Source organism: Seriola dumerili, unplaced genomic scaffold, assembly GCF_002260705.1.
Source record: "Seriola dumerili isolate Sdu_G_001 unplaced genomic scaffold, Sdu_1.0 BDQW01000258.1, whole genome shotgun sequence".
NCBI classification, from domain to species: domain Eukaryota; kingdom Metazoa; phylum Chordata; class Actinopteri; order Carangiformes; family Carangidae; genus Seriola; species Seriola dumerili.
Genome location: NW_019174513.1, coordinates 1,234,436 through 1,249,142, shown reverse-complemented (window position 1 = coordinate 1,249,142; position 14,707 = coordinate 1,234,436). Strand labels below are relative to the sequence as shown.

The window sequence follows — 14,707 nt, the reverse complement described above, 5'->3', positions numbered from 1 at the left end:
ACACAGCAATAAAGAGTAAAAAGAGTATGGTGTTTGTCTGCCATTGGAGAAAGGGGGGCAGAAGCAAGCGAGCAAAGAGGGAGGGGGCGGCGTTAGTTTTTCTGTGTCACTGAAAGGGAGTGGGGGAAGGGAGGCAGGGAGATAATGCGAGCCAGGGAGCAAACAGTGGAGAGCCAGAGAGCATACTCACTGACTCATGTAGCCTATGTAAAGTGTATGTGTGTATCTGGGAGGAAGAGGGGAAAGAAGACAGAAAATTATATTATGTATGCAAGAGTTGCTCAGGGAGCGTTTATGCAGCCACTGTGTGTCTGTATGTTAAACCACAGCAACAGCAACTGTACTGCATCCAGGCCATCCATCCCTGCACTGATAAAATATCACCACTCAGGATTTAAAATAACCAGTTCAATATTTAATGTCCTTGACAATCTAGTGGTTATAATTCATTGTTAAATGATACAAAGACATCCTTCTTGTGGAACACAGCCCATACAATATTCATATAAAACAGATTGTATAAATCATGGAATTACGAGCTGCAGAAAACAACTACTTTGGTAAATTCATGGCTGTAAACAAAACATAATTTTTACCCCCTCATAAACAATTTATGTATCCTGTAATCGCCTTTGTGGCAGGTGCATATGTCCTGTCAGCGTAGTAGTAAAACACTAGATATCAAAGATGCTCAGAGTGGGGCCTGCAGGCCAAAGTTGGCCCCAGTCACCTTATTTGGCCCAATACATAATAGATAGAGGGAAAAAAAGGCAAGGCTTTTTTTTTTTTCTTGAGGCAATTTTTGCATTTAAAGGAAGTAGGTATTTTACTCTACATGGGTAGTGAGTGAAAAGACTCAGCTGATGAAAAGTGAGCAATTACATCATCTATATCATCATCTTTTCTCTACAATAATTTTCCTTGGTTGCAAAAGAGCACATAAAAATCATGTGTTACCTCCTGGACCTGGAGGCTGATTTGACTAAAGTACACATCGAAGTTTACACTCCAAGGTCCAAGGTGATGTCTTCAAAATGTCTCTTTAGTTTAACCAACAATCAAAAAATTTAGAGTTTATCATAAGACAAAGTGACAAAGTAAAGCAGCATCAGCGTGTTCTAACAATGCACAAGTTAGAACTATCAATCAATCGGTCATCAAAATAGCTCCAGATACATTTTCTATTGATCAACTGATGTTTAATTAGCAAGTGTTTGTTTCATAGTGTTTTAATCTTTAATTTCTAGCAACTGAAGGCAACAAATAAGAGGACTGATGAAACTTTGCATTAAAACATGAAAAAAGTTTGCATTATAAAACTGTATTATGTGTGGGCTACATTCATTTCTCATCTTGAAATATCAATATGACATATAATGTAGATTAAAACAGATTAAAATACATTTTTAATAACTGAACAAAGGGTGTTTATCACTGTCCCGCAGCTCTGGATCAAGTTTCACTTTACGCCCTTTTACCCAAAGTGCATCTTCGCTAATTTAAAACATTGAAACGCGGATACGAAATTTGGTTGGTAAGGCCACATGGCTCGTTCAAATGCAATGTGCTCAGTAATGTAATGTTTGTAGTGCATGTGAAATGGCTCGGTCTTCTATCGAAGAGTTACTGTGCACACAATCTCATAAAAACCATCAACTCTGCAACCGCCCATGGCACAAAGATGTAAGGTGTTAACCGGCAGACGGCCAAAATTTAAACCCTTCCCCACCTTAAGGTCCCCCACCCCTTCAAAAATCCTCTCTCCCTCCTTGTCCTCTACCTTGGCCAGAGTGAGGTGGTAGCGCGGGTTGTAGGAGTCCCTGTGGAGCAATCCCTCCTCCCGGTAGGCTTCCTGCAGGCCACTGTTGAGCTGCTGGAGGGGAAGTTGAGGCTGGGGGCTAAGATAGAGCACCTTCCCATTGAAATGCTTCAACTTCACAGGAAAGGTCACAGCCACCGGGGGATTGCGATCCAAATGGGCAAACCGTCGGAGGATCTCCCCAGCAGCGGCTATCTCAGCTGGGCTGTGCAGCACCAAGAGGCACAGGGTGACATGAAGGTTGGAGGCAGTATGCCAGTGAGGGGCAGAGGAGGGCAAAAGGGAGAGTACTTCCTCCTGTAGCTGCTGGAAACAGGTGAGGATACCAGGAGTGTTGGCCCTGAAGGTGATGAAGTGCGTGGGTCGTTTTTTAGGGGGGCGACCACCACATTTTGCCTCTCTCTGCTCCAGAGGTGCTGATGGATTCTGGCTAATGTCCAGGGCCCCGAGATAACTCTGTGCAAAGTAGAAGAGGAGCATAAAGAGAATTACTATGTTAAACCTGAACAGTAACAGCGGAAGAAGAATTTATTTCAGGGTGAGCTGTGCTGTACTCACCAAAGTATCTTCATTGCCCTCCCAGCTTTCTTGCAATCCTACCAAAGTCTCTCGCTCTCTCTCCTCTTTTATAGTCACTCCCTCTTTTTGGAGTGAGGACATTTGTTCTGTTGAAGCCTTAACTCTAAAATCAAAACAAGTGATTAAAATTACTCAAGAGGCAGTTAAGGCAAGTAACTTCTGAGATTGTTTTCCAAGGTTCAGCTTTAACTTAAAAACCAAGACACTCCTATAAACATAAACCTCATAAATGTAAAAATGATATTCTTAAATCAAAATGCCTCTGTTTTCCTGTAGTGCATTATATTTTTTAAAGATTTCTTTTGGAATCTGGGCTGTATAGATGACTAGCGAACTGTGTCCATTATATATAACCACACTTGACCTTTAGCTCATGGGTTGTAGCTGGCAGAGTGATTTATATTTAAAAAAGGGTGTGGGCGAGGAATCATTCATTCATTTGTCCTTAATCATCCACATACTGATCCAACAATGCGGGTGAGGAAGGTGTGGGTGCGGGTGAATTGTCTTCTACATATTAAGACAACATATTCTCTGAATGTTTTGACCATTTTTGAGTGATCCAATTGAATAAAAAAGGATCCAATTTAAATCCCTCTTGTAACTAGCACCGCACACATAATCTGGTTTACATTACTGAGGCTAACGACGTTCTAACTTCCATGTTGTTTTGACTTTAAGTAGGCATTTTGTACAAACAGGCTCAGGCTGGAACATGTAGACACTAAAAATACCATTTTGTGCTGTACAGGAGTTGTCTGTTCTCAGTTACATTTAAAAGATGAACTTGAACACCAGACCTATTTGCAGCCTCCTCCACAACACATGCTCCTCGTGATTGCTGTTCCTGAGAGGCGTTTTCTCTACACGTTGGTGCTGGTTGTGTTGAGTCAGGGGTGTGAATATTCATCTCATTCTGCTCCTCTTCCTCCAGATGTGTGTTCCCAGTTTGAGTACACTCTTCTGTTTCACTCTCTTCCTGCCCACTGACTTCTGTGACTTCTGTTGTTTTAATGCCGTCTTGTTGTAGCTCTTGGACTTCTGTGTTCATTTCTTGTAAAACACATGGTTATTTTCTTTCAGCGTACATTCTGAGTGTACTGGCTTTTGTATATTTTGTCTGAAATTACTTTGCATGTGGCTGTGTGTGAGGTGGGGCAGCACCCTAAGGGCCCTCTCTTACCCTTTACTTCCTCATCCCCTCCAAAGGGGGGAGCCAGAGATTGACCGGTGGAGCCAAACACCCTGTCAGTTCTGCTGTGGCGGTCCCAGACGCGGTGCCCTCTGTAGGTGAAGTACTGGATCCTGTGTCTAGGCAGGGCTAGTTCAGAAGTGTAATCACAGTCACAGGGGTTTGTGTCCCAGTTGAAGTCACAGAAGGGTCGCTCCAGCACACCAAGGAAGCGATCCACATAGCCCACTACAAATTCTGATGCATCGACTGACGTGTCCCATAGTATCCGAGAGATAACGTCATCTGCTGTGCGCATACGGGGCTTTTTGTTCACTTCTGTGGAAGAACAGATGGTAAAAATAGAGATAAAATATACTAATGAAGAGAAAAGGTGATTCCTTCACTAGTATCTTATAAGTGTGCTGTCATCAGATTACTTAACCATCCAAATATGCAGTGACCTTGTCCCTCCTGGTATTCTGGCTTTTTTGCTTTCTTCACTTTGCCTTTCTTCTTCTTATGTTTTTCCATCTTTTCTCCATCCGGTGTGTCATCCGGATCAGGAGACAAAGCCCCTGAATCATCTAGTGATGGATCACTGCGAAATGATGACAAAATGTGGAAAAAGTCCTAATTCCATTTGACACGAATAAACAGTATATGAACATTTTGCAGCACCCATATTGAGTCATGGCTGAGTTTAAACATCCGTCTGTGATGCAACATGACCAGCAACTCACAATATTAGAAATAAAAAAATCCACACAGAGTTTACTAGATCTGTTAATTGCTAACAAGTGTGCTACAAAGATTTCCAACTTTTTTAGTAATGCGGTTATTAAAAATAATCTGAAGAATTCTCCTAAACCAGGCAGGGTTTATCAATAAATTGATAAGATGAGTTGATATTCAGACAGCCATATATTTAATGCTAACAGGCTGCTGTAATACAACTATTTCCAACTTCTTTAGTGTTGAAGTTATCAAAAATCAATTAAGAGGATGTCTAGAATTTATTTGAAAAACTAAAAGTCCTCTATTATCTTGTTGGTGACTGGGTCTGAACAAGGTGAGGAAAGCATACCTGTGAGATAAGCGGCATCTGAGTCCAAAATGACACTTTCCCATCAGGAAAAACTGGCATACTTTGACTCCATCCTCATCCCACTTTGCTGACTCTGTAAATGATAGAGCCACAGAGAGAAAGAGAGAGTGAAAGCAAAGGTAAGAGGGGCAGATGTGCAATAAATTGTATTGAAAGTTTGTAAAGAAAGTCTGCAGCCGTTCAAATTTGGCTCTGCATTTAAATTACATCAGAAAAGTGACACAACAACAACACAAGAGGAAAACAAAATTTGTAACATGGCCAGTCTAGTCTGTGTGAAACATCAATTATCAACATATGTGCTGTTTATATGATCACTCAACAGGTGATATCGAGAGCCACTTCCAGGAAATAAAAATAAAGAAATCATGAAATCACAAACATCATTTCCCCACACCTCTGTCCTCTACAGTCTGAGCCAGTCAGACGGAAGAGAGGACACAGATACAAAGAAAGGTCTGTCTGGAAGTTTAAAGCAGTTTTCACCGTAACTGAAAATATCTACAATAGTGAGGCAGGATGTTCTCAGATTAGAGTGCTGACTGTTTACTTAAGGCAGAAAACAGGATAAATGAAAATATTTATTTAGAGTGTAATGTACGATTCATTCTTTGAGGAGGAATTATGTTTCTCTTGTTTGTTTCTGAATGTCTTTTCAATACATGTTTCCTGTGTCTCCTACAGTATATGTGCCTATGTCGGTGAGATATGTTTATGTGTGCCATAGCACAGATATATGGTAAATGCACAGACATCAAGAAATATGATCTCTAATCACCTGCCCACTGTGTTGCACAAGAAATCAAATTTGAAACTGTTTTACTGGATTCCTTTAGATTTTTATCTTAAGCAGGTATGATATCACAATTAACAACTGAAATCAGAGATAAATAAGTGATTAATCCCCAAAAGGGAACTGGGAGTGTATAACACTGTTTCCTCTCCAAAGAGTATAAATAATGTAACAGGTGGCAATGACTTGCCTCAGAGGACTCAAATGTCAGCCAAGTAGTAAGGACGTGGTTTCTCATAAGCTCCAACACATACCACAAACCCTGCAATGCTATTTCCCAATAGGAGTGACTCATTGCCCAGATCCACTAATTATTAACTATAACATTTTCCTTTCTACTATGATGGCACTGGCTGGCACAGATTACCCAGATCATGGGCCAACAGCAACAGACTTTCATGGGCATCTTTTGAGTGCTTCCAGACATAAGATGTTGGTACAACTGACTAGTGACTAAAAAGTAAAATATTGATTTATGTTCTTTACTCCTCGTCTCGTCGTCTTCCGCTTATCAGGATCCGGGTTGCGGGGGCAGCAGCCTCAACAGAGAGGTCCAGACGGCCCTCTCCCCAGCCACTTCCTTTCTTTACTCCTAGCAATATTCATTTGGAGTTGACCCCAGTAAGACAAGTGGGAGTGGAAGCAGACAGTAAATCTACTCCTCATACTGGATTGGGAGGTCAAAGCCAGTACTTGTAACTCTATACTTGTTCAACAATCATTTTCAATGAGAGGAATTCCAACTACATGATAACTTAAGCAAGAACTTACCATAACTCAACTTGCTCACAGTAACACAGAAACGTACCACGGACTGATGAATTTGTTTGAAGAGTCAATTACTTGGAAAGGATCCAAACTGACCTCAGTAATACAAGTTAGCAGCAGGTCAATATTGTACATAACCATGTTTTCATAAGTGACATATTAGACTTTATAATGTATTAAATAAACTCAGTCGCCTTTGAGGACCCACTTGACAAATTACTGTGTATCAGTGTATGTAAAACTTAACAGGGTGATTTACCTGCTATGGCTTTTAGAGTGTCTTCACCACTATTAGGGTCAGCTGAGACCCCTGCCTCTGTCAGGTGGCCATCATCTCTTTGGTCCTCGGGTGGTTCTGTGGTCACTCCTGGTCCGTCTGATGCCATGCTCAAATCTGTTATATTCAAAGGCGATGTTACCTGAGAAAAGTGTGCTGTGTCGCTGTGATATTTGCTAATACACCTTTAGCTTTGTTTGACCTGAGAGAATGACAAAGTTAAACGTGGCACTCCTAAAACTGAAAAAAATATATTTCTCAATGCCGCTTCTCTCAGCTGCTGCGGAAGTGGTCAGTGTCGTACAATAGTATGGAAATTTCGTAATTCAACAACTCCTTGAAAAAATATTTATCTAAAACAATTTCATAAAAAAAACATAAAAACGTCTTTAAAATTCAACTGAATATTATTCTTTTAATCTTGGACATACCAACCATAGAAGTACACGGTCCTGACTTTTTATTTCCCTTTGACCCCGAATTAGTCGACTCAGATGGAATTATGGGTAATGTAGTTTTAATTTGTCTTTCCTCGAAAAATGACTTTGTGGAACCTTAACAAACGTTAACATATTATATTATATTATATTATATTAGTTATGATGATATTGACAAATAATATGTTGTTTCTTTTCGCTTTGATAATACACGACATCGATTTAAAAAGTGTTGCAATTAATGCCGCTTTCAAGACATGTTGTTTAAACAGTAAATTCGACCACCAGGGTGAGAAGCCCAGTTCATTTCAGCTAGTGATTTATAATTTTAATTTCTGACACCAAGTAAATTTCAAATCACAAAACGTGAAAAGCATTACAGACATGAAAACAATGTGTCAGCAGAATGGCTCCAAGTAAGTTTATAGGAGCTATGCAGTCTTATATATCTGTTCTCACTTGGTAACAAACTGCCACAAAAACGCAACACAACAGGATATGCTAATTTAGGCGGTTTATCTGGTGTGACTACAATGTCAGCACTAGTGTTAGCCACTTTAAAACAGTGCTTGAACACTCCGAACTCTTGTATTAACGGCTGTTTTTCCTATTCTTCCCATTTTGCCGATGTTACATGAATGCAGCATAAAAACCATGCGTCAGTTGTGCTTGAGGCGCGTGACTCTGCCTCACGTGATATGGTCTGTTGTTGTCAGTTAGCTTAGCAACTGCATAACCTAAACTGAGAAACATGGATCGGAAAACGGACTAAATACAAAAAATAATTCTGTTTTATACCACAGTTTTGATATTCTGCTTTGTATATAACGGTATTTTGGACACTGCGATCAGTGAATGTCCTATGTAGTTGCATTTAGCGCCAGTCATCTGTTGATCTTGTGTCTCCGCTGAAGGTAAGACTATGTTAGTATCACTTAAAATGACCATGTCTTGACTTTAGTGGAGCCTGTTAATAAGAAACTTTTTGAGAAACCGACTACTAGCGTTCCCATATAAGTCACATATTCAGCACTATAAATACTTCTCTCTCAGATGAATGCTCTGGTGGCTCTCTGTCACTTCTGTGAACTTCATGGCCCTCGGACACTGTTCTGTACCGAGGCACTACACCCTCCATCCCCGTCCCCCTCATCCCAGGCAGGGATCCCGGCATCTGGGGACAGGGACCGAGACGGTGACCGGGAAGGAGAAGGGCTGACCATGAGAGCCAACAGCTCAGCCACACAGAGAGGAGAAATGTGTGAGGTGAGGGGAGGGGGCAGGCCAAGGAGAGATGGTCAACTCAACATGACATTTTCAGAAACTTGCCTCAATCTGACCCTAACCACCCGCTACATTACACTCTAGCTTTAACTTTCTGTTATGTAGGTGAGTCCATAATCCTGTCATCTGTCTCAGAGTGCTCATTTACTTCTTCTCTTTGCTTCATAGGGATGTCGATCTCTGCCTGCATCTCACCCAGGCTTTGTGAGCATTGATGATGAAACAGGTATACGCTTCCTGAGCCACCAGCATCCCAGACAGCCTCAGCTTTTCAGTGTGGTCCGCCAGGCCTGTGTACGCAGCCTCAGCTGTGAGGTAAACAGTGACGTACGTCTGCATGTATGTATGTGTGTGTGAGTCACACATCTCATACACCAAATAAACATATCGATTTTCTTTTTCCTCTGTCTCCTCATATGCTTCCTCCAATTTTCTCTGTCTGTTTTGTCAGGTGTGTCCCGGCCGTGAAGGGCCAATTTTCTTTGGAGATGAGCAACATGGTTTTGTGTTTTCACACACCTTCTTTATCAAAGACAGCCTGGCCAGGGGCTTTCAGCGGTGGTACAGTATTGTCATGGTAGCCATGGACAGGATCTACCTTATCAACTCCTGGCCTTTTCTGTTACGCCACCTTAAACTCACAATACAGAGCCTGCAAAGCACAGCCCTCAAGGTAGGGCACACACATAGACACTACATGCATTCATTCACTTTACTAAAATAGAAATATAAAGACTTATTCCATAGGCATGTTTCTATTACAACACCTAATGTCTTCTTGTTGTACTGTGCATCAGGTGTTTGACAGTGAGCAAGGAGTTTGCCCCCAGCGAGCTGTGAGGATGAACAGTGTGTTTTCACCTGCAGTTTTCCCACACCAAAGGAGCGGCAACGCAGCCCGATCACTAACTTCTCTTACCCAGCATCCCAACCTCTGGGCCAGCCTGCACTCCTCCTTTAGCTGGTGAGTTGATATATTGTCAGTCCCACAAGACAAGCTGTTATCCATTTCCATGTGACTGGTGTGTAATCACTCACCTGGACATGCTGATGTGTGTTTTCACCTCATTTCCAGGCTGCTGAAGGCCTGTGGTAGTCGTCTGACAGAGAAGCTGCTCGAGGGAGCCCCTACTGAGGACACACTGGTGCTCATAGAGAGACAGACAGGTAGAAAGAGTATCCTTAATTAAACAGGGTGATTATTCTGTAGTGCAGGACTTTGTATTTACTCATCTAAGATCTTGTTATCCCTGTAATTGGGTAAAAACTGAAGACAAAAAACTGTCAGGTGACAATTTACAATGGCAAGAAAAAGTGAACCCTTTGGATTTACCTGCATTTATGTATAAATTTGTCCTAAAATATGGTCAGATCTTCATCTAAGTTACAATAATGAACAAACACAATCTACGTTGACCTATATAAAGAAACACATTTTGAGTTTGCTGTTCCTAAGAAACATTTGCTGATGTGAACAATGCCTCACAAAAAAAGATCTCAGAAGACTGGCATGAAGCTGAAAGGGTTACAAAGTCATCTCAAAGAGTCTAGATATTCATCAGTCCACAGTCCGACAAACTGTCTATAAATGGAGAAGATTTCGTTTTGTGGCTAATCTCCTTAGAAGCGGACGCCCAGCTGAGATGGCTCCAGAAGCACCACGCAGGATGCTTAGTAACATAACAAAGAACCTGAGAGTAACGGCTGAAGGCTTGAAGGAATCATTGGATTTGGTTAACATCTCTGTTCATGAGTCTACTATACACAAATCAGGGCGCATGGTTGCCTGGAGCATGTTGTCCTGCCATGGACACCACAGAGGAAGCCACTGCTCTCCAAAAAAACATCACTGTGCCTCTGAAGGGAAAAGGAACTCCCAAATTTACTGAGACAAGTTGGGTGATGTAGCAGGACAATAACCTAAACATCAAAGTAAATCTACAAAATGACTTCAAACTCCACATTTTTAAGTGGCCCAGTCGGAGCCCAGACCATAATCCAGTAGAGATGCTGTAGACTGACCTGAAGAGAGACGCTCACAGCAGACATCTGAGCTGAAGCAGTTTGTAGGAAAAATGGTCCAAAATTTCTCCTCAACTTCGTGCAGATCTGATCTGCTGCTACAGAAAGTGCTAGTTTGAGGTTATTTGTGCCCTGTGAATGTTCAATGGGTTTGTTCAATAAAGACATGAAAAATTGTAATTGTTTTCATGTTATTAGTGTAAACAGTCTGTCTTAGATAAAGAGCAGATCAAATCTTATGACCAATTAATACATTCTTTTTCTTGCCACTGTATGAGCCAAAAAGAACACAATTTACCTTGGAAGGCATTGCTTCAACGTGTCTTGCTTTCTAGGCAAGGTGTGGCCCCTTTATGGATTGTTACATCAGCAGATGTCATTTGTTTGCACAATGTTTCATCAGTCTTAAAAGTCTTCTGTGAACGTCTGATTCACTGGGTTAACCAATTCAGAGAATCGCTAGCTGTAAAAATAGTGAATCATTTAACCATTGTACACAGACATGCTGCCTTTCCTGGCAGAGTTTACACAGGTTTTAGTCAAGATTTACAAAAGTGATAAAAATTATTAGAGATATTTCCCAGTCCAGATTGGCTCTTAGGTTGTGGTTATAGCAATATCCTGCTTTCTAATATTTATATAATAGGTAAATAAACTTCATTTCTGTAGCACTTCAAAAAAAGCTAGATAAAGTACATTTAAAATGCCCGTTTTGTTTTGTTTTTTTGTTTCATGTTGTACAGATTCGGTCAACCTGATACTGTGAGTGACACATGACACAGGGACCATCATGTGCTAGCTAGTATTAGCAGTAATCTATTAGTATATGTATTGAAAAAGTCATGGATATGTGGTGAAATATTACAGTGTTGATTTTATTTTTAGAAAGAGATGATGAGTAACATCACATCATGTAGTTCCAGCCATTTCTGCTGGTTTCCTTTGGGAATTACCTCCATTTGTAATGAGTTCGGGTTTAAAACATTTGGTCATCTCTACATCTGTTTTTATGACATTTTTTTTTTCCCAAAAGAGCAAGAGGAGGAAATGAGCTGCTGGGAGGGAGCAGAAGGAGGTGCTCTGAAGTCACAGCGGCACCAGTCAGAGAGCGAGCTGGGCCACGACTTCCTTTGTGATGATGCAAAATTTGATGAATTACCTGGTCCAAAGTTTAGGTCACTGAGGCACTTGAGACAGGTAAACCTAGGTACTTTTTGAGCTTTACATTTTGATGCCCATAATTACACAATTAACAATGCAAGCAGAATAAAAGGGATAAAAATGCTCAATATTTTGCAAGAATCTATAGATTTATGGCCTTAATCTGTTAAGTTTTAGTTCATGATGATTTGAGAAATTAATATACATACTGTATCAGTGAGCTCTTGTACAGTACTGTCTAATTTGTTCTGCAGGTCCTCGGGGCTGCTGAGTTTCGTCAGCTAGCATGGCACGTGCTCATGGGAAATCAGGTCATATGGAGGGGCGCACACCCCGGGCTCATCCAATCAGCATTTACAGTACTCAAGGTACTCTACTGTACTACTGTGTCCATTTCTGCGTCATTAGGAAAAATAATGGTGTTATGATGCAGGTACATAGGAATTAGGACAAGTGGTAACACCTCTGAGGGACCTGTTTAGTTAAACAGTGGTTTAATATTGTGTCATTGGTTAAATGGAGGGTAGCATAACACAGTTTGAGTTGTTATAATCATCTAACACTAAACACACCCATTTTACGTTGGTAAGGTTGGAAAGATTACTTATATAGTGTAAACCACTAAAGATCACAAATGCCATGTTAAGATTGCGTTTGTGTTTTAGTTAAATTCTCCATAAAATATCTTTCTTTATTCACTTTCTTAAATTATGTTTTATTTCTAGACACTAAACATATAATTATTTAAGCTACTGCAATACACACCCTGAAATTGTCTTGCCAGTATATGTTTGCCATGCTTACCTTTGTATGCAAGATACACTGTTCCTTTGAACTGTTTTTTTTTTTTATTTTATGTGATAATTTGATATTGTTTAAAAATATTTTGAATTGTATTTGATTATAATTACACTGTTGCATGTTTTCTGCTCCCTCCCAGGCATTTTTCATGGCGGACATTTTGACTTGTCATTGTGATGTAGGTGTTACTGATAATCTGTATAATGTCACTGTGAGACAGTGAAATGCTCAATGAACCTCAGTCATCATTAATGTTATTATTTACACTTGTGACATGTAAAAATGTCTGCTGTGAAAAAACCTATCACGTACTAAAAGACCCCCCACCCCCCCACCCCCTCCAAATGACGTGTTTACCCTTATTTTGCTTTATTGAACCTTTTCTCGGGGCTGCGTGGACATTTGCAGACTGTCCTTATCTTGTCATTTTCCCTCGCTCTCCTGTTGGTGTTGTTATACTTTTTATGATTTGTGTTTTAAAATTTTATCGCAAAATAGGAACACAACAACTGTACAAATATACAGGTAAGCAGGTTCAGCACAGTGCTGGTTGTTATTACTTCAGTGTGTGGTGTCCTCAGATAATTCCCTGCACAGCCCCACCCAGCTTTAACAGAGGTCTAATCAGCCAGAGTAAGTGAGAGCTTCCAGTGTGGGTGCACAGGGCTACAAATGTTAATTTCAGTTTACTTTGCAAGATAACTTCCTTTTCATGCTAGGTTTCTTATCTGAATCTCTATCCTTTCTCTCATCAGTCTCTGCTCCCAGTAGGCTGTGTGCGTTCTGTGCCATACAGTGCTCAGTATGAGGAGGCCTACAAATGCAACTTCCTGGGTCTCAGCCCAGATGTGCCCATTCCAACCCACGTCAGCTCCTCAGGTACAAGAGCCTTCAAAATCACACTATACATAAAACGATATGAACCCTCCAAGACAGCTTCTGTCACAAATTGTTGGCTTGTATTTGCAGTTCACATTATGTTGACTTTTGTTTTGTTCTGTAGAGTTTTCAGTGCTGGTGGATGTGAGCACAGAGAGAAACTTCCAGATCTCAGCTGTACATGACGACGATATCTGCTCACTTTATCAGTTCACCATCAGCAGTGCCAACACACAGCCCACAGACAGGGGTGAGCATACCTACCTGAATTTAGAAGTACTCACTTTGTGTTTACTGCAATGTAAAACAAAATCACAGATATTCAGACATGACCCATCCTACGATGTTAAGGAATCCTTAAAAAACAAGATTTGTATCCACATCACAAAATATTTGGAGCATCAGAAATGATTTGTTCCTCGGATCACAGCCCATCTTTCTACCAACTGTCATTTAAAGCTGTTTTATCAGCCAGGTTTTGAGATAACACATGGATGAAAGGGATCAAAAACATAACCTTCTTGGAGGTATTTAAGTTGGCAGGAAACATGTGAAGGTCATTTCTGACAAAAGGTTGAACTATAGAAATAAAGGTCATATGATGAACTTTAAAAAATAATTGATAGACTGAATTTTTGCACTCTTTTTTCCAGGTCCCACATTACTGAACAAGCTCGAGGTGGCTCTGTCTAACGAGAACTTGTCTGTGGACGTCGTATCTCACTGCCTGCTGTGTTTGAAGGAGGAGTGGATGAAGTGAGTAGAATTCACTCAGTCTTAATGAAGACTATTTGGGTTTAAGTAAGATTTCTCCATTTTGCATATGAAAGCCTTCTCATAGCTACTTCTCGCTCCTTCAGTAAAGTCAAAGTGCTGTTCAAGTTCTCCAAAGTGGACGGGCGAGGGAGGGAGGACACCCAGAAGGTTCTGGCCCTCCTTGGCGCCACCGGGCCGGGCGAGGAAGACAACGTCAGGCTCCTTAAATTCTGGATGACTGGACTCAGCAAAACCTACAAGAGCCATTTAATGACAGCTGTCCGAGGAGGGGAGAGGAGCCCCAGCCAGTAACAAAGACAATAAGAAGGAGGAAAAGGAGTTAGCAGGGGGTGAAGAAAAGGAAGGTGAAAAGAAGGGGGGGTTTCCGGAGGAAAGGAAAGTGAAAAGCAAGAGTCAGTTTTGGTAACTGTTTGGGACTTTTTGTGGAATGAAAGAGGGCTGTGAGTGGATGCCAGAGATGCCCTGGCTCATCCATTATTGTCTTTTAAGTAATGAGAAATTTATTGTGTACCTAACCCTGGTTATTATCCTGCACGGATTAACACAGTCAGTTGGGATAATATGAGGGCTTTTGTTTGTCAAAGAGAATTACTGTAGGAGACCACTTCGTACTAAAATGTAAAGTTTAACTTATTACAAAAAGGCTTTGCACTTTGTTTACTCTTCCACTGAAGTTTTAAAATGAAATAAATTAATGTGAACAGTCAGTCTGATATCCTTTTTTTTTTTTTTTTTTTAATTCCACAATTGGCTCCATCTTGTGGCGAACAGGAAGAATAAAGAGGGAGCAAAAGGGGAGTGTAGGAGGGGAGCAGCATTTCTCTGCCAGTT

The 14,707-nt window shown here is 40.8% G+C and overlaps 2 protein-coding genes across 5 annotated transcripts; one reads left to right on the top strand and one right to left on the bottom strand.

Moving 5' to 3' along the window:
* Positions 1 to 407: 407 nt before the first annotated feature.
* Positions 408 to 8,075, bottom strand: leng9 (leukocyte receptor cluster member 9). 3 transcript variants are annotated; one of them, XM_022756505.1, is made up of 8 exons: positions 7,995 to 8,075; positions 6,498 to 6,632; positions 4,657 to 4,750; positions 4,034 to 4,170; positions 3,582 to 3,908; positions 3,199 to 3,451; positions 2,378 to 2,501; positions 408 to 2,275 (listed from the first exon to the last, which is right to left on the bottom strand). In XM_022756505.1, exons 2-8 carry the CDS (start codon positions 6,622 to 6,624, stop codon positions 1,613 to 1,615), a joined length of 1,725 nt encoding a protein of 574 aa, XP_022612226.1. In that variant the 5' UTR covers positions 6,625 to 6,632; positions 7,995 to 8,075; the 3' UTR covers positions 408 to 1,612. The 3 variants fall into 3 exon arrangements, with proteins under 3 accessions (XP_022612226.1, XP_022612225.1, XP_022612227.1); XM_022756504.1 differs by lacking the exon at positions 7,995 to 8,075 and adding an exon at positions 6,947 to 6,978; XM_022756506.1 differs by lacking the exon at positions 7,995 to 8,075 and adding an exon at positions 6,951 to 6,971.
* On the top strand, positions 7,644 to 14,583 carry flcn (folliculin). 2 transcript variants are annotated; one of them, XM_022756509.1, is made up of 12 exons: positions 7,644 to 7,866; positions 8,006 to 8,218; positions 8,405 to 8,551; positions 8,688 to 8,909; positions 9,034 to 9,200; positions 9,312 to 9,403; positions 11,292 to 11,455; positions 11,674 to 11,787; positions 12,976 to 13,099; positions 13,224 to 13,349; positions 13,753 to 13,855; positions 13,960 to 14,583. In XM_022756509.1, exons 2-12 carry the CDS (start codon positions 8,006 to 8,008, stop codon positions 14,165 to 14,167), a joined length of 1,680 nt encoding a protein of 559 aa, XP_022612230.1. In that variant the 5' UTR covers positions 7,644 to 7,866; the 3' UTR covers positions 14,168 to 14,583. The 2 variants fall into 2 exon arrangements, with proteins under 2 accessions (XP_022612230.1, XP_022612228.1); XM_022756507.1 differs by having other exon boundaries at positions 8,405 to 8,563.
* Positions 14,584 to 14,707: the final 124 nt, after the last annotated feature.

Excerpts from the sequence above, each read along its gene's own strand:
- leng9 (XM_022756504.1), bottom strand. Across the intron at positions 4,751-6,497 it reads CACTCTAAAAGCCATAGCAG|AGTCAGCAAAGTGGGATGAG; the intron begins GTAAATCACCCT and ends TATCATTTACAG. Across the intron at positions 3,452-3,581 it reads AGGGGATGAGGAAGTAAAGG|AAATGAACACAGAAGTCCAA; the intron begins GTAAGAGAGGGC and ends GTGTTTTACAAG.
- flcn (XM_022756507.1), top strand. The coding sequence starts at position 8,006 with ATGAATGCTCTGGTGGCTCTCTGTCACTTCTGTGAACTTCATGGCCCT. Across the intron at positions 13,100-13,223 it reads AACCCACGTCAGCTCCTCAG|AGTTTTCAGTGCTGGTGGAT; the intron begins GTACAAGAGCCT and ends TTTGTTCTGTAG. Across the intron at positions 13,350-13,752 it reads CACACAGCCCACAGACAGGG|GTCCCACATTACTGAACAAG; the intron begins GTGAGCATACCT and ends TCTTTTTTCCAG.